At 38.6% G+C, this 24389-nt stretch overlaps 1 protein-coding gene across 5 annotated transcripts in view; it reads left to right on the top strand.

Annotated features, from left to right (window-relative positions):
- The first annotated feature begins 10171 nt into the window (after positions 1 to 10171).
- Positions 10172 to 24389, top strand: part of LOC142102262 (cytochrome P450 2F2-like) — a 31323-nt gene continuing 17105 nt past the window's right edge. Inside the window, exons 1-5 of one of the 5 annotated variants that reach the window (XM_075187004.1) lie at positions 11326 to 11401; positions 19344 to 19433; positions 19543 to 19907; positions 21094 to 21271; positions 21865 to 22027. In XM_075187004.1, the coding sequence (XP_075043105.1) occupies positions 21095 to 21271; positions 21865 to 22027 (340 nt within the window). In that variant the 5' untranslated portion in view covers positions 11326 to 11401; positions 19344 to 19433; positions 19543 to 19907; position 21094. Of the gene's footprint in view, positions 10229 to 11276; positions 11402 to 19343; positions 19434 to 19542; positions 19908 to 21093; positions 21272 to 21864; positions 22028 to 24389 lie in introns of those variants that run through there. The other 4 variants (XM_075187003.1, XM_075187002.1, XM_075187005.1 and 1 more) reach the window with 4 other exon arrangements.

Below are 24389 nucleotides of genomic sequence, written 5' to 3'. Positions count from 1 at the left end.
TTATCTCCAGTGAAGGGCAATCCTAATGCTTCAACATACCAAGTCATTTTGGACACTGCTATGCTTCCAACTTTGTGGCAACAGTTTGGGGAAGGCCCTTTTCAATTCCAACATGACTGTGTTCCAGTGCACTAAGCAAGGACCACAAAGACATGGTTGATGAATTTGGTGCGGAAGAACTTGACTGGCCCACACAGAGAAGTGACCACAACCCCATTGAACACCTTTGGGATGAACTGGAACGGAGATTGCGAGCCAGGCCTTCTCGTCCAACATCAGTGCCTGACCTCATAAATGCTCTACAGAATGATTGGGCACAAATTCCCACAGAAATACTCCAACATCATATGGAAAACCTTTAAAGAAGAGTGGAAGCTGTTATCTCTGCGAAAGGGGGACCAACTCCATATTAAAGTATATGTATCTGAATACAACGTCAATACAGCCCCTCTTTGTCCATATAGTGAGTGTGTGTGTGTATATATATATATATATATATATATATATACACTTATCTATATATATATATCTATCTCTGTCAGTCTATCTATCTATCTATCTCTGAGGGAAAAGATCGCACTGCAGAAATAATTAAGAATTATTTATTCCACAAATTATAGCGTAGTTTTGAGACCAGTGTGGTCTGTTTTGCAATCTTGCAAGTATATATATATATATATATCACTGCCCCTTAATGTAGGTTCAAAGTATTCAAACCCTGTTAAACGCAGCTCAGTTGGATCATTTTTATGTACATCAAAGAAGTGTTATCAGACGCTGACATTTTAATTTTTATTCATAATATTACATCTGTGTTTCAGAAATCATGTTTTTAACATGCAAATAATTTGTCCTATGTGTGACTATCCACATTTACATTACAATAATGATACTTCAAATTAGAATTACAATTAGTAAATGCTGTTATTGGGAACCGTTTCCTTTTTCGGTATTACTAAAAGTTAAATCTCATATTAGCAATATAATAGCACATTATATATTCAAATCTATAGTATCCTAAAGTTTGTGTGGATAATCAAGTCACCTTTTGTGTATTTAAGCCTTCTTTGTTGAGTTCTTATTGTTTTATTAAAAAAAACAAGGAACAAGAATATTTTTTACATTTTTGGCTATCTAAAAAACACGTATCTAAACAATGGTTCAATACTGGATATAATGCATGTATTTGATTATTCTGACTAATGAGTCTTCTAATGTGTTCATTATTATCAACTAAAAATTATCCAAGAGATATTTTTCATTCTTACCCTTAAAATATAAAATCTTTTAGTATTGATGTATAAATAATATTATCTACAGCAATAAACATCTAGAAAGTTATTGGTGTTGGGGTGATGAGTACTGGCCAATATAAGATTAAATAAATTGTGATTTATGTGTGAAACAAACTCTGTGTACATCAGTATAATTCCATAGACGACCAGGTTCATCTCAAACTCACCTGACGAGTAGTATTGGTCCTCAAATAGGCCGATATAAAGATTGTCAACGCTTAGGGCTAAGCTAGTCTCCATCGCTGCGCCTAGAATTTGTAAATAAAGCTGGTGTTTAAATAAAAATATTAGTGCAGCAAAATAAAGTGAAATAAGAAAAAAGTCTACAAACTATATCCCTTCATCATGAGGAACATCACAAGCTACAAACTAATATTTGGTCTTCCATTGAATATTTTTAACTAAATTCAAAAATTGAGTAGTATCACAAACATAAGAACTCAGGGAAATAGCATAGGGCTGCAAGAAGTGATCAATAGAGTTAGAAAGATTGGAAGACTGGGAAATGTCACCAGAGACTGAAGGGTGTTCTGGTAAATTAGTGAGCTTCTTGTAAACTTTGGGGAGGTGATTATAAGTCAGTGTTATAGGGTAAGGGAGAAACAACAAATCTCACTCTTCCCTTGAAATCCCCCTATTTATCACTGCTTGATCTAGCAATCATTTTAAGTATTTTTGAACAATTGGATTGGGATCAATAGATTGTTACTCACTGGGTGCTGCTCAATTGCATAGATCGGGCATGTGCCAGTGTCACTGCTGTGTCTCCATCACCGAAGTTATGGTCATGTGACTGCTTATGTCATCAATGCCAAAGTCAACCAGGCACCAGTATTTGAAAAATTATATCATGTAAACGCACTCGCCACTTGTCAGGTGTGCGTGCTTCTTAGGACAAGAGCAACCGCCTATATTTCTCTCATAATATGTATACTGTCAACAATATTCTGAGCGCACAGCAACCTTAACAGTGTATAATAATCAAATAATACAGAAGATTGTATCAAATAAAAAACTGATTTTAATAGGATAAAATCATATAAGCTTATCCCTAAATATATCCATAAGAGTGACCTTGATAAAAAAATATTATGATGTATATCTTCCAAAATAGTTTCACCAATATGGTATCTTGCAAGTTCGGGTAAAGCGATCTACAAAAAATAATGGTTAATGAAGGTGGGTTGCGAAGCTGACAAGAGTAAATTTCCTATTACTGCTATCTATATCTCCTAATATACACACCTGTTACAAGTGCTGATGATGTCTCCCTCCTCTAATCCAATTACTTCCAATATCCTGATGATATCTTGAATGTAGTTATGTAGATGCTGAGTAAACTGGACACTAATTAGGATTTGACTAAGCATCAGCGTGTAAAAATCCAATGCAGAGGTGAAGTCCTGAGTTCCGTAGGGTGAGGTAACCGTGACCAGCCTCATTTCCGATCCTCTCACATAAAGTGATCATGTGATCATAAGTCCAATGTAACTGTTTGATTTACAGTAAAATATGCCGATCACTGTGGCCACAGCTAAAAGTCAATTAAATATTTCCTATACTGGTGATCTTTGTAGTTCCCAACAAAATTTTGGCACAACAAGTCTCCACCAAACGCGTTTCGTCCTGTCACTGGGATTTTCTCAAGGAGATGAAGTATATTGAATGTCTATGTCCTTTATAGTCTGGTGCTCTGTTGTAAATTTCCGTCCACCTTTATTAACTCTTTATGGCTCAACTCTGTGGAACAACAGCTAAGCAGTTCATCATAGACTGGGCTAGAGGATATTGTTATCCACGTCCTTATAGACTGTCGATTGGCTGATGGTCCAGTATCATTCTTAATTGAAAGCTCATTCCCTAACTTTTTAGAAGTGAACTTCATAAGTGCCAAATCACTATACTTTGGTGCATCATAACCCAACTAATATATTTACACACAATGCTATGATTCCTAGTGCATTCACAAAGCAGCAACGGAAGTATAAAGCAAAGTGTCTTTATTCAGGTAAATACATAAACAAAGATAACTCAAATCCACGGATAAGAACAGGTACCAAAAGAGACTGTATAGGAACAGGTATTATAAGTTTTTTTCAAGCAAAAATTATTTTCCCTAAAGTAGCGCTCCCTACTATCTGTCTGCCTAAATACTAACAAGATTGCCACTACATTCAGCAATACATAAAACAAAAATAAAGTACAGAAGGCGTATATAGTAAGATGAACACGTTACCATCCATTATTAGAATGACATGCCATAAAATCCTTAATTTTGTAAGTACAATCCCTATTAAGTTCAGACATGTATCAGACATAATGACAAAAGAAGCAAAATATATATAGAGAGCTCGTTTATATCGCGTGCATATATATATCGATTCACCCTTCCGGGGCTGTATATTCCTCTATATAATGTCCTTCCAATTATACAGACAGACGACAAATCACTATAAAAACTCTTTCGTCCGACAACATGCTTATATATAGGATGAATTAAAACATGGTTTTGAAAAAACCTTATAATCATACCCGGGTCAAATCAAAATATATTAGACAATATATATAAAGATACATCTACCACAGCATTTGGGGTTTCATTATATCAGGGAACCTTTCACTAATATAGGTAATCCCCCACATATGTCAGGGAGAGTACTATAAAGTAATACCTCCGCTATAAGGTCTAAAATATGTATTACTAGATGCGGGAGATAACATCATCCTAGTCGGATTAATCATTCTATAGTTCCCCATATCCCGAATAGATAAACACTTTATATATCAATGTGCATAAAAATACTTACATTGAATCGCAATAGAGACTTAGATTAAACCAAACGGATTAGATCAACATAACCAATATCGAAGAGACGGGTTATAATCCAATCAAACCTATAAGATTTAAAACAATGGAACCAAATAAATAGTACACCCCATAATGGCAATAAATCTTACAGTTAATAAAATATTACATAATAGAGGATTAGTGAGGGAAACTTTTAAAAATTCACCAATAAATCTCTATCCCCTTTTTCATAAAAACATCAAATTGGCAGCAAACAGTCTCAAAAACAATTCCCATATTGTCTTAAGGGATAACTATATAAATAGAAAGGAGTTGATCATTCCAAAAACCACTTTAGTTCGAATTCTGCGGTCAAACCATCTGGGACTAATGTTTTAAATCTGTAAATATTTTCCATTTCAGCTTTTGCTAATCTAATTTCTTGATCATTGCATCTCCAATTATTCGTTATTTTTTGAATGCCACAAAAGAATTCCATTGTGTTGAGATTACAATCGTGTAGATGTTTGCAATGAGCAGTTAAAGAATGGCTTATATTACCTTCCTTTATATTTCTCAAATGTTCTGCTAAGCGCACTTTGAGTGGTCGACCGTTTTTTCTTATGTACTGCTTGCCGCACTTACATTGGTTCAAGTATACCACATTATTAGAATGACATGTTATAAAATCCTTAATTTTGAAAGTAAATCCATTAACTGTAGATATACACTCTATGGTTGATTGCTCTGAATAGTTCTACATGGTAGGCACATGCCACATCTGTGAAAACCTGCAGTGTTAATCCGTTGTTGATTAGTTTTTCTTGGTAGTATACTCCGAACAATGTGATCTTTAATATTGGGAGCCTTTCTATACACAAATTTGGGTTCCTTCAGCAACTGATCTTTCAAAATAGGATCACTTGTAAGTATCTTCCAATATTTTCTCACTACATTCTCATAATTTCTATGTTTCCTATTATATTGTGTAATGAAAACTGTAGTATAAATAAAGAAAAGCCTGAACACCGTGCACACTTTGACAAAGACCCCAGAGGCGGGGTCGAAACGCGTCAGTCGAGCAGGGTTTACTTTGCTACAGCAGCCACTCGTTACATTGAGAAATTCGGACTGTTCAGCTGATTATGCCCGGGACTTTATATTTCTATGCTGACTTCTATCTCCCATCCGGTACGAATGTATTGACTGACTGACATTAGAATACAATGTAGGATTCTTTTTAATTGTTTTAGCGTGCATTTGTTTATCAATAAATCCCAGAGGTAATGCACTAGATGCTACTCTTCCCTTTCTTTTTTATATACTGATCGGGTAATGAATTAATGTGAGAGCTTTAGGTGAAAGAAGTTTTACCTTGGAAGCGTATTCATTATAAATACATGTGTAAGTTTATTGAAATCTTATATACTTTTTGATCCTCTCCTTACACGTGTGGTGGTGTGTTTTCTGATAACCGACACATTACATTTAGCGGTATTTCTGGACTTGTGTAATCTGTGATTGGTGATCCATTCACTAACCCAGTATTTTTCTACTCTTTGTTTAAATCCCTCATCACCATCATCCGGAGATACCATAATGAATCAAAGATAATTATTCGCTAAAGATAATCTGTATACAAAAGAATACCAATAGAATTATAAAGAAAGAACTACAAAAGGAATTTATACTTTGAGTTATATCAAAAGGACTATATGAAAAAAGAACCTTAAAGGGGATTGACTTTGAATCATGATAGAAAGTGACATTATGGTGGACATTGTGCCCGTTATTCCAGTTACTTTGAGTGTATGATGGTAACGTGTTCATCTTACGATATACACCCTCTGTACTTTATTTTTGTTTTAGGTATTATAAGTTTACCCCAGTCCAGAAGGCACATGGCATTCCAGGGAAGCAGACAGAGTCCACAGATCAAGCAGAGATCAGATAAACAAAATCCAAATAGCCAGGCAGAGATCAAGGTCACAAGCGCATAAGCGAGGTCCAGAAGTTGAGCCAAAGGTCAGGGCAACAGGCAAGCGAGCAGGGTCCGGGAATCAAGCCGAGGGTCACAACAGAAGATCAAGCAATGGAGCAAACACAGGAACAGGGCAGCAGCAGCCATGAATAAATGGATGAACTGCACTGAGTACAGGTAAAGGCAGGTATAAGAAGCTGAGAGCCAGGTGCCGTTCTAATTGGCAAGGAGTCTAACGCCTTCAGACATGGTGCAAACTCAGGAGCAGAACAGCAGCGCCTCTGATGGACCAAAAGCACTGCTGCCACATACAAAACACAGGCAGAGTTGTAACACACAACCTCCATATTTAATTTCTAGCGCCTATATGTTCCCATATTTCTACAGTGATGGATCTGTACTTACTAACTTACTGTATATTACAAATACTAAAGTGCCTGGTTACACACAACTTCTATATTTGTTGTACAATTTAAGTCAATTTTCTGTGCAGGAAATGAATGAGGTTGCATGTTACTACTTGCCTAATGACTGTTTCACATCAAAATCTATATTCAACCCCATAGGGTGTAGTGATCTAATTTTATATATCCATAAAGTCTCCTCCTTACTTATCTTCCTTAAGAAGTCCCCCCTTCTCCAGTTCCTATTGACTGCCCTGATAGCTATAAATTTCAATGCATTAGGGTTGCAGTCATGTACTTCCGCAAAACGTTTGGAGACTCTATGTAAGGTAAATCCTTTCCTTATGTTACGAATATGTTCTCCAATGCGTCTTGAAATTCTATTTTTGCGTCCAACGTACTGCAATTTAAATGGACATTCGAGTAAGTATATACTGTTCTGACTATCACAAGATAACAAAGATTTAATGGAATATTGTTCACCCGTTTGTTGGGTTTGAAATGTATCTATGCATCTTGTAGATTGGCAATTCAATGTCCTGCAATTTGTGCAGTTATTACAATAGTAGAAGCCCTGTTTTACACTTCTCTCTAACCCTATTCCCTTATCCTCATTTAAGGGTATATGATTTTTAGTCAAATGTGTCTGAAGGTTAGGTGTTTTTCTATAAATTATTTTAGGCTTTGATGGTAATATATCTTTCAATATAGCGTCCTTCATTAACACAAGTCAATGTTTATTGAAAATTTTTCTAGTTCGCCCTGCTGAAGATGAAAAACCTGTAGTAAAGTATAGATATTCTGGCTGTTCCGTTCTAACAGGCTCCCTGTAAGATAGTAGAGATTTCCTATCTCTCTATCACTTGATAAAATGCCGCTTGTACCTTTGAGTCATAAATTTCAACATCATCTTCACCTTTTATTTATATAGCGCCACTAATTTCCTAACACACACACACACACACACACACACACACACACACACACACACACAAACACACAGACATAAAGAGATAGACTAGGGTCAATTTGATAGCAGCCAATTAACCTGCTAGTCTGTTTTTGGAGTGTGGGAGGAAACCAGAGCACATGGAGGAAACCCACGCAAACGGATAGAAAATAAAAACTCCAGACACCGAAAAGGTGCTGTGAGGTACAAGTGCTAACCACTTTGCCACCGTGCTGCCCACATTTGTTAATAAATTGATGTTTCATGATTTCTCCTTGCTCTACATAATCATCCATATTATTACAGTTGCGTCTGATTCTGGTAAATTATCCGATAGGGATACCTGCTAACCAACTGGTATGATGGTGACTTGTCGCTAAGATGAAACTATTAACGTCCACCTGTTTATAATGGGTTTTAGTATTGATCTTCCCTCTTTGATATATATATTAAGATCCAAGAATTGTTTTTGTTCTTTATTACATTGCGATATAAACTTCAAATTCCTATAGTTTCGATTAATGTATCGCAAAAAATTATCTAGAGCGGTTTGATCTCCCCTCCATACAAACAGAATGTCATCTATATAGCACTTGCAGAGCACAAGGTTCGCCCCAAAATCGCCATCCGTCCATATATAATCCTCCTCCCATTTACTCATAAACAGATTAGCGTGACTCTGGGCGAACTTCGAGCCCATGGCAGTTCCTTGGTGCTGCAAATAATGTATTCCCTCAAACCATAAGTAATTATGGTACAGTATAAAACTGATACCTTCAAGTATAACTTGATTCTGTATTGATGACAGTTTACCCAATTTGTTTAGAAAATATTCTGTACTTTCAAGCCCTTGTTTGTGATCTTTTATAGCATATAGTGCAGTAATATCCGTGGACACTAACCAAAGGTCACCAGTTCATGTGATATCCCATAATATATTGAGGACATGTGCGGTATCTTTTAAGTATAATGGTTGTATTTTGACCAAGAGTTCTAAATAATGGTCCAAATATTGTGACAGATTGGAGGTTACTGAGTCTATCCCTGAGATAATAGGGCGTCCTAGTGGGTGTGTTGGATTTTTGTGCAATTTAGGTTAGTAATAAAATACAGGGATGACAGGATTCATGTTTTTAAGATATGCAAATTCGTGTTTATTAAGTATGCCCTGGTCATGTCCCCTTTTCAAAAGCACTGTAAGTTTTTGGTGGAACTCTATAGTGGAATCCTTTGTTAATGGAGTGTATGTTCTTACATCGCTAAGAATATTATGTGCTTCTTGTTTGTAATCTCCAATATCTAGGATAACTAATCCACCTCCCTTATCTGCCATCTTTATCACCATGGAATTATTAGCCTTCAATTGTTGTGAAACCTCTCTCTCTGCTTGACTCAGATTTATATTTTGTCTTTCCTTGTTGGGATCTATCTTACCTAAGTCTCAATTAGCAATTTCTAAAATGTCTCAATATAATTACATTTTACATGATAGGGATAAAATGTAGAGTTGGGCTTCAATCCTGTATGTACGTAGTGATCGTTAACAGGATTGTTCGCAAAATGTGTTAAAGATTTTTGCTGCACAAAATACTTTTTCAGGCATAATTTCCTGATGTACTTATATATATATCAAGGTATGTCTCAAATGTATTCATTTTTGTTGTGGGTGAAAATGCTATTCCTTTGTTCAAGAGACTAATTTCAGAACTGGTAAGTGTATGCCTACTTAGATTAAATATCCCTACAGGGAACAAAAACTACATTTTACAGTTGCCCCTGATTGCAAACACATGTTATAGCATGCACAGGAGACTGTCATCACTAGTGATCAGGACTTATACACACAATGAAAAATAGTACCTCACAGCGCTAAGTGGATCAGGCATAGACAGGGTCCATCGGAAGAAAACAGTATTCCCATGAAGGTACTATAACAAAACAATGAGTATACATAGAGTAGTACTGTAACAAAGACAGTGATACAAAAAAACGTCTATATAGTGTCCCATGGGGAGGGAAAATCCCAATGGGACACTATATAGACTTTTGTTACATTATTCTATGTCTGGCGGCTTTTTCTTCTCATTCTGGTATAAATGTATGTTTACATATCCATCATCTAGAATTGAGAGCCTAGCAAACTTTCTACATTACACCTTGCGCCCTGGGTCATAACTTTTCACAACTTCTATCTAGAGTGTTGGAGTTCCCCCTCCCCAGAACCCTGAGTGGCAGCATCTTTCACAATTTAGAGAGGAGCACAGATTCCCAAACGGTGTAACTTACTGCATGTAGAGCTTCTACCTTTACTCCACTTTACAGTTGCGTATGAGAGGACTGAATTTACTGTTCAAACATAGTATAAAATAAAGGAGTATAAAGTCCAATAAATGAGTGGCCTTTCCCCAAGAAAATATACCCCAGTGTTTAAAACATATGTAATCTGTGATTATATCTATCTATCTATCTATCTATCTATCTATCTATCTATCTATCTATCTATCTATTGAGATGCCTATATACATCCAAAGAGGCCAATGTCACTTCAGGACACTTGTATGAGTGCTACATAATTTAGCCTTGTTTTTTAATTTATTCTAATTATAATGACAATTCTCTAATAAACTGTTAATAAATGAAACAATATGTTAAAGTTGGATCTGGGACAAGCCTATCTTGTATTATTAGATTGGTGTTCTATGTAGTTTGCAATGTTTTCCTGGCTCCCAGCACATTAATGTGAAGACAAGTCCAGACAACTATTTAAACATCTCAGAGAGTACTGTAAAGCTGCAGACTCAGTGTTTTAAGGTAAGCAACTTGATATAGTCCTCAACTATGGCTTTTCCACTGTTAGGTTAGTTAACGGTAGGAAGCCAATATTAATTTGAAAGACTGTTCCTCTACAATGTATCAAACTTGCTACCACAGTCTGCAGAAGACAAACCTCATAATCTACCTCTTGATCGATCTGGTTTGGTCCATGTAGTGAGAGAGAACAATTATAACCTTATATAGTATTATATATGCCATGAATGTCTTGTGCAAAATCTGACTGATTATTTAACTTTCTAATACAAAGTCTTATTCGAACTCCACTTGATCTATTGGAGCTTCTATTTCCCTCATCCAGCTCATTTCTACCTGTATACAGAACTATAGCACCTGTGCTGGTGAATTGCTGTGTAGATTTTCATGGTCACCCTGCTATACTGCAGAAGATTAAACATTCAAGCTGAAACTTTTGTCTTTATATGCTGTTTTTTGGCTAAATATTTTAACGTCTTATGCATGAGTAGCACAGTGATTTAATATAATTTTCATATACATTATGGGCCTTACTTAAGCTTTCTGGACAAAACCATGTTGTAATGCAAGGGGTGCAGATTAGTTTATTATTTTGCGCATACAGAAAATATTGTCTGGTTTTTTCATGTAGCACACAAATAATTGATAGCTTATTTGTACACTGAAATTTAATGTTGATCTAGGACATGGACCTACCCCAAATATAAATCTGCCATCACATTTTAAATTTACCTCCCCCTCCAAAGCAACATGGTTTTGCATTACTTTCTTACTTTTGCTTAAGTATCCTTAATAAATCAGGCCCATATTGTTAATATGCAGTATATGCTCCTTCAACTTTGTGGCTATAAATTTAGGCTAATAGTGCCTATCATAAACTTTCAATAATAAATCCCTTATGAATAAAGTACCCAGGGGTTCATTATAACGAGTAAGTTTTCGACTAGTAGCCTGGTGCCCTGTGCTGTAGGAAGGCTCAGATGTCTCCCACTTAATTGACAGAAACTGTTAGAATAAGGCAATCTTGAATTATGAAATACTTGGCATTATATGTTGTTTGCAGTTTATGCAATTTATTTCTGGCACCCAGCACTTTAATGTGACTCCAAGCCCTGTTGACTATTTAAACCAGTCAGAGAGCACTGTAAGCTGTAGTTTCAGAATCAGCGTTTTAAGGTAAGTGACTTGATATGTTCTCAAAACTGTTCTACCATCAGGTTAGGTAGCAACAGAAAGCCAATATAATGAAATCACTTATTCTGTAGGTTTGCTTAGTCATTCATAGACATGGAGCATTGCAAGTAGTATCTCATGCATATAGATGTCCTGAAGTGATGTGGCACTGTACTGCAGAGTCTATGGGTTATAGATGAGGAAGGATCAGGATGGTGAAGATAGATGGTGTCGGCTGTTAAGGTGTGCACATGTACATAAAATATTTAATAATTAATGTATTATCACAGCTGTGTTGTGTGCTGATGTACCTTCGGGAGTTTAGTTTGGATTTGACCGCCTGTTGCTTGACAGCTGCGGACGGTCTTGTCCGAGAGTTTACATTTGTATAGTGGAGCAGTCTTACAGCATGATACTTATCACTTTATTTCATCACTATATGCCCGTGTAATTTACATTTGAGATTACTGATCGGAGACTATATATTGTTTTAAAGCTTTTTCACCTTGATTTATCTTGTGTGAACAAACATCTACAGTGTACTTTCAGCTTGGGTCCCCTCAGGAGACTGAACACTCAAATAGGCTGCGTTTTTGCTTTAAAGTGAGCCGGCAATATATTTTGTAAACAAAGATCACATATTGCATCATTTATTTTGTACTCAAGTAGTTTGTCTGTTTGAACACATTTTGTATTATTTGCCCTATTATTAAATAGATTGTTTGCCCAAACTATTTTCCTCATGACAACCAATTAGCTCAATTATTTGTGCATGCGAATCAGTAGTATATATAAGATCTAATAACTCTTGACATCGCGTTAGAAGTTGAGTTTACTAACAGGGTTTGTATCTGTTCATTTTTAATAATGTTTTTACTATAATGAATACTAAGTATTGCATATGTATCTATGTATTGTTCTGTTGTGTTTTAAATATTATTTATATTTAAGCTTGTGATCTGTGAGGCATGTTTGGTATCTATGTTTTTTATTAGTTTTTTTAAGATATATTTTTACTAATATTATTTCATGATTTTACTTGGGTTTTTAGCGCTGTAATATTATTATCTTTACGCATTGTGTCTGGCACCGTACCCGTTGACCACCCGGTCTGGATCCGGTGCTCCTCGTTGGCCTTTCACAGCCGTCCTCTCTCCCGAATGCGTAGCGTGGCTAATTTTGCCATCACTCCTGCGCATGCGCGAACTGTGATCTTTTGAAAACTTTCCTCATTCATTCTATTGGCTAATTGCCTGCCTACTCGTTCTATTTAAAGCACCTGCGGAAATGCATAGGTGCCAGATCTTCAAGTGTCTCCACTTATTAGGACATGTTCTCCTCTGGCTGCAACATTGTCTCCATTGCAGATTACCTTTCCCTGTGCTACTCTAAGTTGCTTGTTACACTGTGCTTCATTCAACTGCGGACCAACTTACCTCTGTGTATCCCACAAATACACTCTGTGTATCTGACTACTACTTGCCTGCATACTCAGACTTCAAGACTTCATTAATAGATCTGCCTAAAGACCATTGCACCCACAAGCGATCCTGATTCAGGACTCCCAGCTCTGCAGGACCTTAGTGCTTTATACACCTGTAGACCATTGTACCACCAAGTCCTTCCACGTTATCATTTACCTGCTTACCTAGATTGTGGTGTTTTGTCCGCTTGCAGACCATTGCACCCTCTAGCGAATTGGACCCAGAACACCTAAACTCTCCTGGATTACAGTGCATCATTACCTGCAGACCAACTCATCTTTGTGTGTTCCAGGCCTTTACTCACCTGCATAGCAGTATTACAGTCTTCAGACCTCAGTACAGCATCTACCTGCAGAAACAGTCTCCTCTGTGTGATCCTGTTCATTCCTTATCTGGGTAGCCAGCCTCCAAAGCACTTTTTCCCTGCGGACGTTTACACCTTCCAGTCACTCTTACCTTGGACTCCTAGGCTCTCCAGAACCCGAGCAATGCTCATCCTTTGTTCATGTCATTGTCGTGTACCTCCTACCTATTCTACCACTTAATCCTACCAGTAATCCTTCATTCTCCAGCTCTCACCTCATGTTCTCAGCTGGTCTCATTTGTTACCATATTAGAGGCCCACGACCTGCAGGGTGGAAGCCGCGAAAACCTGGCAACAACCTTCCTCTCCATTAGACTCCGTGCCTCTCTGGGGGTAGTGTCAAATCAAGTAGACTCTGAGGTCCTTACAGACCCTCGTGACCGTGAAACATTGTGTCACGGGCACTAGGAGTTCTACCCAGGATTCACCAGTTGATAATGCTTACCAGAGGGGCGGGGTTTACACAGCGGTCCTCTGGGCAGTAGGGTGAATGGTAGGAATGTATATAACAGCAGATGGAGAGAGAATGCCAATGGAATAGATGAGAGTCAGTGACTTGCAGCTATACTGGTAGGAGAGTCAGCGACTTGCAGCTATACTGGTAGGAGAGTCAGCGACTTGCAGCTGTACTGGTAGGAGAGTAGAGTGGACGTGAACAGGTGCAGGTAGGTAGCGGGAGATTCAGTGGTCTGGGTACAGCAAGTTGTACCACTGCTGTGTAGGGAAGACTTGTCCAGGTGCAGGTAGGTAGCGGGAGAGTCAGTGGTCTGCGTATAGCAAGTTGTACTACTGCTGTGAAGGGAAGACTTGTCCAGGTGTAGGTAGGTAGCGGGAGAGTCAGTGGTCTGCGTATAGCAAGTTGTACCACTGCTGTGATGAGGTGAGGACTTGTCCAGGTGCGGATAAGTGGAGGAGTGATAAGAGTGTATAACTGTATAAATACAATTGGAGAGCAGAGGAGCTAGTCCCAAACAGATATGCAGCGTCACAGCTAATAGTCTATAGCGGGTATGTATACCGCTGCTGAGTAGAGAGGCTTGTCCAAAGCGGATATGCAGGATAACAACTGATAGTCAATAACAAGTATGCATATCGCTGCTGAGTAGAGAAGCTTGTTCAAACAGATATGCAGCATAACGGCTAATAGTCTATAGCGGGTATGGATACTGCTGCTGAGTAGAGAAGCTTGTCCAAAGCGGATATGCAGGATAACAGCTGATAGTCAATAACAAGTATGCATACCGCTGCTGAGTAGAGAAGCTTGTCCAACGAGGATATGCAGGCACAGCAGGAGAGCTGAGAGACTGTAGCGGGTATGGGAACCGCTGATGAGCAGAGCAGGTAATCCAGCAGACAGCTGAAGACACGAGCAGGACACAGGAGTCAGTAGCGTGTATGGGAACCGCCGATGAGCAGAGCAGGTAATCCAGCAGACAGCTGAAGACACGAGCAGGACACAGGAGTCAGTATCGGGTATGGGAACCGCCGATGAGCAGAGCAGGTAATCCAGCAGACAGCTGAAGACACGAGCAGGACACAGGAGTCAGTAGCGGGTATGGGAACCGCCGATGAGCAGAGCAGGTAATCCAGCAGACAGCTGAAGACACGAGCAGGACACAGGAGTCAGTAGCGGATATGGGAACCGCCGATGAGCAGAGCAGGTAAGCCAGCAGGAAACTGAAGATACGAGCAGTACACAGGAGACACCTTCAGAGACTCACAGGGAATGAGACTCACAGGGAATGAGACTCAAGATCAGGCCACGATACAATGGCCACAGGTGCCTTAAATAGGAAGAGGTGATTGATCCACCACTTAGGTTAAAAGCAAGGTCATAAGAGTTCATGGATGCTGCGCATGCGCAGTCCATCAAGATGGCGGACGGCCGTGGCTCAGGACAGGCGCCGGCAGGAAGGATAGAGAACCACGCACCAGCGCAGCGGCACTCACGGTCCGGTGAGTGACACATTGTCTTCTTAAGACAGAAAGTTTTGGCAGCCAATTCTGCATCAAAGTCAGTTATACATACTTACTTGTGTGGGAAGGCCAACTATTGGCCCATCTGAACTGTCTGCTTTACATATTTCCTACACTTCACTAATATAACATATACATATTATGTTTACATTCCATATTTATATAGATTCAATATATATATATGTATATATATATATATATATATATATATAGGTCTTTGGGACCACCTTCGCTGCAAGTCTTGGGCAGTTCCCTTTACTCCGGGGTTGTGCAATATGATGGTTCAGCCACCACTGTATTTTCAGGTCACCTATGGGCCATGTCCCCTGGAGGCACAGGCACCTCGGACTCCAAACACGACCGACCTTTCAGCATCAGACCAAGAAGACCCCGCCCATTCAGGGTGTCCTGATCATACTGCACAAGGTCAGATACTGCACTTGACCTTTGCCAAAAGATCAACTTGATATTGACATTTTAATCTCAAACTGGACAGGGTAACTGGCTGTAGATATACATGGTAATTGTCAAATATATCAGAGTCCCCTTGTTTGCTTCACAAGCGCTGCATTACGGCACAGATCTACCTTACTAGTTGTATAAACAAACAAACACTTATAAGTAAATAAATGTATTTGAAAGCTCTACTCTTGTCATGCGTTGATGTGATGTCTTGTGGCTACTTTTGTGCATGTACCTCAGGATTTATGAGAAAATGCATTGATTTCACGGACAAAATGGCTGCACCTACAGGGTTGCAAAAAGTTTGCACCATCCAATGGGAGTGGTTGGATAGATTTGCTGAGTGGGGATTAAGAGCATGAGTGTGGCTACGTTTGCACCAACGTGCAAAAATTAGATTTTATCTTGCAGGACAAGATTATTTTAAAGGAGATAGACACAATTACAGTGGCAAACAATCTTTTTAATTCTGTCCCACCAGTTCCAGTTCAAGTCCCACCACCAATGCATTTTCAGGTCACCTCCAGGACCTGTCATCATCATCATCATCTTCATCATCATCACTAACATTTATTTATATAGCGCCAGAAAATTCTGTAGTGCTTTACAATTGTGTAATTACTTGCCTAAATATGTACTGATGTCTTTGACCATCTAATGAAATGTGATTGTTACTGCCTCTTCACTCTCCAGGATGCAAATTTAGAGTGCATGTAGTGTTCCATCATTTTTATCTCTTGCACCTTACGTTTCTTACACTAAATTTTTGTTAATTTATCTAATTAAATAAATGTATTATCCTTACATACCCCATACACTGCACCCCACCCTAAAAGTCCCTATTTGCTTGATTCACAAGGGCAGCATTACGGCCCACATCTACCTTACTCATAGCATAAACAAACACTTCAGTAAAACAAGGTATTTTAAAACTCCGCTCTTGGGCTCAGATGAAGGCTCTGCCCATCAAGAAGTGCATAGTACTAGTCTTTGAATTTTTTAGAGTGGGTGCAATACACCTTCATCTGTTTACTTTTATAAATGTTTAATTGTATTAATTCATACCACTGTCTATCCAATGTTTGCTTTTGTAGCATCAGTGTCTATGATGGATGTCCTATTATGCTCCAAATTTATTGTGTGTGCAGTCTGTAAAGTTTTTTAAGTTATTGTGCAGACCACTTTCGTCTATCATCATCAACATTAATTTATATAGCACCAGCAACACTTTACAATTGGGTATCTATCTGCTTGTCTAATCATTTACTGATGCTACTGTACATCTAATGAAATCTGATTATTACTGCCTCTTCACTCTCCATGATGCATGCCGTGTAATGTTCCAAATTTAGTGTGTGTATTGTTTCAACATTTTTATCTCTTGCACCTTGCACTCCTTAAACTACAGTTTTTTTAATTTAATTTATCTAATGGGCTTGCTTCAGTTGGTGGCAAGGCAGATGACATTTTTTTTGCAGTCACCACAATGTTCTACATGCGGTCTCTGAAAGTCAAAAATTGCCATAAAAACCCTCCCATGCAAACACCCTTTTTCCCATTTAATATAGATGTCACTGATTGAAACTTTACAACTTCATAAGTATTGAAGAATATAATTTTTTTTAGAATAGAGTAATTGTTTGTAGTGATGTCACTGCCCCATACAATATTACTTTCACTAGAAATACTAGAAATTTAAAAGAAATAAATCTCATTTTTCTGCTGCTAATAGTTATACAGCTAAAGCACACTGTTTTTCTCCACTAAATACTTGTTAGTTCAGAATGATGTCTAACTACTAAAGCACTATATATGGAAACATAGATCTGCAAATTATTCTACCTCACTGATCTCTGGAGAACTAAACTGCATTAAAATAAATTATAATCAATCATAGCTATATTATTCTTTTCTCTGTCTAACACTGTAGTCTTTAGTTTAAACGTGATTTCAGAGCAGAGCACTGCTGCTGACATCCTCCCTACATGCTATCTATTGTAAAATGGCACATGAAACACGAGGGACGGCTATATATAGAAGATACAGATATAAACCTTGCGAGATCCGACATTTTCCCATAAATTACTTTTTTTTTTCAGATCCAATTTAGGCGCGAGTCATAACTAGGCTTCAATTGGAACCCCTAATCTCAGATCTCTTGGATTTCTCTGAACCGCTCAGCTCTAACCATTACACCAACTGGGACTGTAATGGCATTGTATTCAAATACATATACTTTAATGTGGAGTTGGTTCCCCTTTTACAGCGATAACAGCTTCCACTATTCTTGGAAAGCATTCCACAACATGATGGAGTGTTTCTGCAGGAGTTTGTGCCCATTCATTCTGTAGAGCATTTATGAGGTCAGGCACTGATGTTGGACGAGAAGGCCTTGCTTACAATCTCCGTTCCAGTTCATCCCAAAAGTGTTTGATGGGGTTGAGATCAGGGCTCTGTGCGGGCCAAACAAGTTTTTCCACACCAAACTCATCAAACCATGTCTTTGTAGTCCTTGCTTAGTGCACTGGGGTACAGTCATGTTAGTAAAGGGCTTTACCCAAACTGTTGCCACAAAGTTGGAAACATAGCATTGTCCAAAATGACTTGGCATGCTGAAGCATTAAGATTGCCCATCACTTGAGATATGGGGCTTAGCATAAAACCCTAAAAAACAACTCCATACCATTATCCCTCCTCCACTATAGTTCACAGTTGGCATAATGTAGTCAAGCAGTTCTCCCGGCATCCGCCAAACCGAAACTCCCCCATCTGATTGCCAAACAGAGAAGTGGATTTCTCACTCCACAGAACACGTTTCCACTGCTCCACAATCTAGTGTCAGTGTGCTTTACACCACTCCATCTGACGCTGGACATTGGTCTTTGTGATGTGAGGCTTGCATGCAGCTGCTCGGCCATGAAAACCCATTCTATTAAGCTTCCGCTGCACAGATTTTGTACTTACATTAATGCCAGTGGAAGCTCGGAACTCTTCAGCTATGGAATAAGCAGAGTGTTGGCGACTTCTACGCACCATGCGCCTTAGCAGTCGTTGACCCCGCTCTGTGATTTTACGAGGCCTTTCACTTTGTGGCTGTTGTTCCTAAGTGCTTCCACTTGCTAATAATATCACTTACACTTGACTGTGAACCATCTTATTGCTATGGTGGCATACTATCACAGTACCACGCTTGAAGTCACTGAGCTCTTCAGAACAATACATTTTGCATCAAAAATGTTTACAATGGAGACTGAATAACTAGGTGCTTGACTTTATACACCTCTGGCAACGGGTCTGATTGAAACACCTCAATACACACCTCAATTAAATAATTAACAGGTGTGGCCAAATACTTCTGTCCATATAGTGTATGTAGGTACAGAAATGGAGTTATTGATATGCCAAATTAATAATGACACATCCTAGAAACAACTGATAAATGCCTGTGAGATATATATATATATATATATATATATTTATTTTTTCTTGCTTATTCAAAATGCCTTAAATAAATCATCACAAAATCTTTGAATAAATATAGTACTTGTTATAAATGATATTTCTCAAGTCTCTGTTATCTTGTTGATGAATTTTCAATAATGTGATAATATTCGCGCCAACATTCAGAAACCAATACTTGAAACTTGTGCTCTTTCAGAATTCCTCCCAAGGATATGTGTTAGAAAGAAAAAAGAAAGAACATACCGTAGTGTGATAGCGCATGATTAAACGTATTAATATTTATAAGGTTAGTGAAAATATGTAATCTGTATCTTAATGTGATCTACAAATGAATACATTCAATTATAGTGATTTCAGTAGATTAAGTGAATTAATTATAGGTCAATTTATCATAGGTGACATTTCCAGCCAACACCCCACATGAACAGACAGCACACGTCTGAGATTGCTTGTCTCCCCAAAAATCTGTGAAGTAAAAGTATGGGCAACTCGAATAATAACAATGGGCTTTTTTTTCTTCACATGGATAGCATTCAATTTGGGGTAAGAGTTCATCCACATACGTGTTGCAGGATATTGAATGGTAATTGTTTTGGGAAAATATCCCTAGATGTAATGATTTTTTCGGCTCTTAATAAAAAGATAATGCACTATGAGTACTATTCTCCTTTCTATATGGCGTTGAACAAACTGCAAAGAATAACAAAGAAGCAGAAAATAATTCAGTAAGCGATACATGCTATCTGGAGGATGGAATCTTGTAAGTGAATTCACTGACGGGTGCAGTGTACATTTCCCTGTTTATGTTGGGTGTTGCATAGAAATATCACCTATGACAAATTGATTCACTTAATCACAGTGGCAGCAGGAGGTTTTTTCTACCTGTCCCGATATCTGGATCCAACTTAGGGTTGGGGAATACCGTATTTCCCCATGTATAGGACGCTCCACTGCAGGGCCGTAACTAGGGCTGTGCGACAGGGGGCGACCGCGCAGGGCGCAACGCTGAAGGGGGGCGCAATTTAGGAATATTTTAGGTTAATTTGGTTAAAATTGAGGGCTAGGGGGGCGGCATTTGTCTTTCTCGCCCTGGGCGCTAGAATCCTTAGTTACGGCTTTGCTCCACTGTATAAGACGCACCTATATAAATCATGTGAAAAAATTGAGGATAAACATTATCCTCAATTTTTTCACAGAGTATTTGTGCAGCTTATACAGAGGAGAGACAACGCTATAGTGAATTCTGACTTACCCTGTCAGATGATTCCTCTGTCTGGTAAAGTCTTCTGTCTTCTCTCTGTCTGATCCTGATGCTGGAAACCCGATTAAGGTCCTCTCTGCGATGTCCGGATGTCCTTTCAGGACCTTGACAATCCTTGCAGGACCTCAAGGTCCTGAAAGGCATGTCCTGAAAGGACATCCGGACATCACAGAGAGGACCTTAATCGGGTTTCCAGCATCAGGATCTGACAGAGAGAAGACTTTACCAGACAGAGGAGTCATCTGACAGGGAAAGTGCTACTACCCCTGTATAAGACGCACCCAGTTATTAGACCCAAAATTTTGGGGGAAAAGGTGTGTCTTATACATGGGGAAATACGGTATATCATTGTGTACCCAGCTATGTAGGAGCTGAGCTGACATGTGTCTGCTCCATTCAGCTGGCTAGCCACCCCACCTTATTCATAACCTTTTAACTATTAATCATTTATTAATATGAATTAAGTAACTAGGGGTTGATTATAATAAGGAAGTTGTAAGAGGGCTCAGATTACTATTCAAACTCAGTGGAGCAATATATGGCCATTACAAAGGATAATGTTAGTTTGGGTTGAAGGTCTTGTCTTCCTGAGCTAAGGCTTAATGCATGGTACTACTCCCAATATCCAGTCATTTCCATTGGTTTCATTAAGAATGATCATCTGATGCCTGATCTCTGTTGACAGGATGGATTTCTACTCACTATCCACAGTACTCCTGGTGTTTCTCATCACCTGCTTGTTGGCTAAATATACAAGGATTATGTTGGAAAAAGCCAAACTTCCACCTGGACCAACACCTCTTCCCATCATTGGAACTCTATACAAGATGAGAATCAGCAATATTGTGTATTCACTAATGGAGGTAAGACAGGGACATATCTAATTGCAGGAGAAGCAACATGTTCCAGTGCTTGTCTGCTATTTGCACTGTGTTATAAAAAAAAAACTTTTAACGTTAATTTAAGCAGATAAATGTAAACTGTTATTTCAGCTGTTTGAAAAATAAAATAAGACTTACTAAAGCAGAACATGCTCACATGCTCCTGTCCTAAAATAATGTATTATAAACCCTCCAGAAAAAAACAGAGATTTAACTATTATGGGTCATTTTAGGCAGGACATTGGCGCACTGACTGGCTTGCACTTGTAATGTCTGTGACACATTATGTGATTGAAATGTTGAAATTCAAAATGAACCTGTCTCTTGTGGCAATAGAGGCAGGTGTCCCGGACATTGCTAGTTTGGGGTAGCAGGGTTTAACACTGGAAAAAGGTAAACATGGAAAAAAAATGTCTTTGTACATGAATGCTTGCTTATCAATTGCTATAAAACTAGGATTAATTCTCAAAAAATAAAATAAAATTTTCAATCCTTGCCTCATGGGTGGTGGAATAATGCAAAACACTCATAGTAACCACATCACATTGTATGTACCATTTTTTTTGTACTCCTAGTTGCATAAAACCTATGGAGACATATTTACTATATATCAAGGGCACCATCCTTATGTTGTGCTCTGTGGATATAAAGCTGTAAAGGAGACTCTGATTGACAAGGCCGAAGAATTTAGTGGTCGAGGTTATTACCCGTCTTTCCATGACTTTACCAAGGGAGATGGTAAGTACATTATCCAGTAATAAATGTAGGGAATGTGGAACTCTCTTTAGTCCTATACCTGTGTGCATCCCCAGATCAGCTTGTAGTTTTGGTTCTTCATGGATGGTTGTACACTAACCTTCCTGATGTTTGGCCTAATTAAAGAAATTAGACTTATAGGCAGATTGGAATATCAGCTGGACATTAATTCTTGGGGGTATATTTACTAAACTGCAGGTTTGAAAAAGTGGAGATGTTGCCTATAGCAACCAATCAGATTCTAGTTATCATTTATTTATTAGATTCTACAAAATGACAGCTAGAATCTGATTGGTTGCTATAGGCAACATCTTTACTTTTTCAAACCTGCAGTTTAGTAAATATACCCCTCGGTTTTAGTTTGAGCATGGTTAAACATGATTAAGTTAAAAGTTTGTATAAAAAAAAAAAATCATTCACCACATAGTTTCAGTTGGTCAGTATACCATGGCATCTAATGCAAGTCGTGTCGTATCATTGTGACTGTGTTGTAAAAACTTAGCTTTCTTTTTTTTGGCTTCTCAGGCTCATGTGATACCCATGATGGAACATTTTAGTCACATTACTTGCACTCCCCGGCTTGTTATAGTGTTTTGAGAGCATGCACTGATGAATACATACATGCAGATAGCACTGAAGAACATTAGTTGTTAATGCAGTTACAGTAATTCTTAGCCCACATGGTTGCAGAAAAGCTTCAATGAGCAACATGCATGTTGAAGAAAGGTGCTACAGGATTTGGTGCAGTTTTACAAACTGATTGAGCAAGTGTTTTCTACCAGCATTTGGATGAACAGGTTGGTTATACAAAGAGGATAATAGGAGGATTTAGTGAGGTTGGAGATGGCTTCCTGACAATATGTGATAAATAAAGGCTTTCAGCTCAGTGCTTTGGTCATGGTATTCCTCATTGACATGTAGCATTTTTACAGCTACAGTAATACATTCATTCTCCTCTATTATATACATACTTCATGCTCTCAACTGTAAATATTTATTTTGTACTTGACAAGCTTACCAATGCCAATTAAATCTCTTACCTCCCCACCCCATACAAACTGACCTTCTATAAGCACTTCCCCAACTTCCCAAAGTCATGTAATGTAAAGTGTTAACTTAACACAGTTTGGCTGTTATTATCATTAGCTGGTGTTTCTTACCTTTCCTCCACACTCTTTACATGGCATTACGAAGGTGGAATAGGTAGCTAAAGAAAGTCAGTGTGTGGGGTAGGTGTGACAGGATGGATCGCCTATGCCACCCTGTCTGTTGTTGCTGGCAACCAGCTGGGCTTACTTTGCCACCACCCCCTTACTTTCTCCCAAATTGTACCCTCTAACCACAGTAGGAGGGGCTTACGATGCTGCCACCATTAGGCTCCTACACTGGCACCTAGAACCGCTTCCTTCTGAGTAACTGTCGCTGCTAATGTACCCCCTCACTGAGCACCTGGGCTGGTACCCCTGACCACTTTCGGTAGATCAGGGAGCTGTGTATGGTGCCTCCCCAGGATATCACACTGGCCAGAGCTGCTGGGTAGTGGACAGAGCGTTGGTGCTAGGCGCTGGGTTCCAACCGCAGAACAGCTGGAGAAAGGATTAGATTTGGGTCTAATCATCAGGTCACAGGAATTACAGCAGGGAAGCAGTCGCAGGATCTTGAAGCAAAATGATGCTAATGAGCTCAAGGGCTATATTTATTAAGCTGCTGGTTTGAAATAGTGGGGATGTTTCGCTATAGCAACCAATCAGATTCTAGTTTTCATTTATTTAGTACATTCTACAAAATAACAGCTAGAGTCTGATTGGTTGCTATAGGTAACATCCCCACTTTTTCAAACCCGCAGCTTAGTAAATCTAGCCCCAAGTGTCTTAACAAGGTCAGTTCACACTGGTTTAAGGTACCAGTGATCAAAAGGTCAGATGGAACAATGATTATACATTTCAGTACAAACCAGTGCTGTTTTTATACAGATTCTGTCACCCATGTCAGCAGGGGGTAATGCTGCCCCCCGATCCTCCCTGGCCCCATAATGACTGATATAATATTTTCAATAATTACCATCAGAATGTAATATATTCTGTAGATGTGGAATTAACAAAATTTACATTGCTTTCCTAAATGAATTTCTGGTTGCATTATTCATGTAGTTTGTCTATCTTGCATTTAACACAATTGAACTTACAAAAGTCAATCTGTGACTTCCTCACATTTTCTGTTTACATCGCTCAGACAGGTTCTAACACACAGGACAAAAGGCCACTCAGGAAAGAAAGGTGAAGCCCCCCTGCTGTGTTTTCGGGCTAAAACACTGTTGGCCACTTCACGTGAAAGAGTCTTCTGC

This window comes from Mixophyes fleayi, chromosome 9 (genome assembly GCF_038048845.1).
Source record: "Mixophyes fleayi isolate aMixFle1 chromosome 9, aMixFle1.hap1, whole genome shotgun sequence".
NCBI lineage: Eukaryota > Metazoa > Chordata > Amphibia > Anura > Limnodynastidae > Mixophyes > Mixophyes fleayi.
This window is presented reverse-complemented; position numbering and strand designations above follow the sequence as displayed.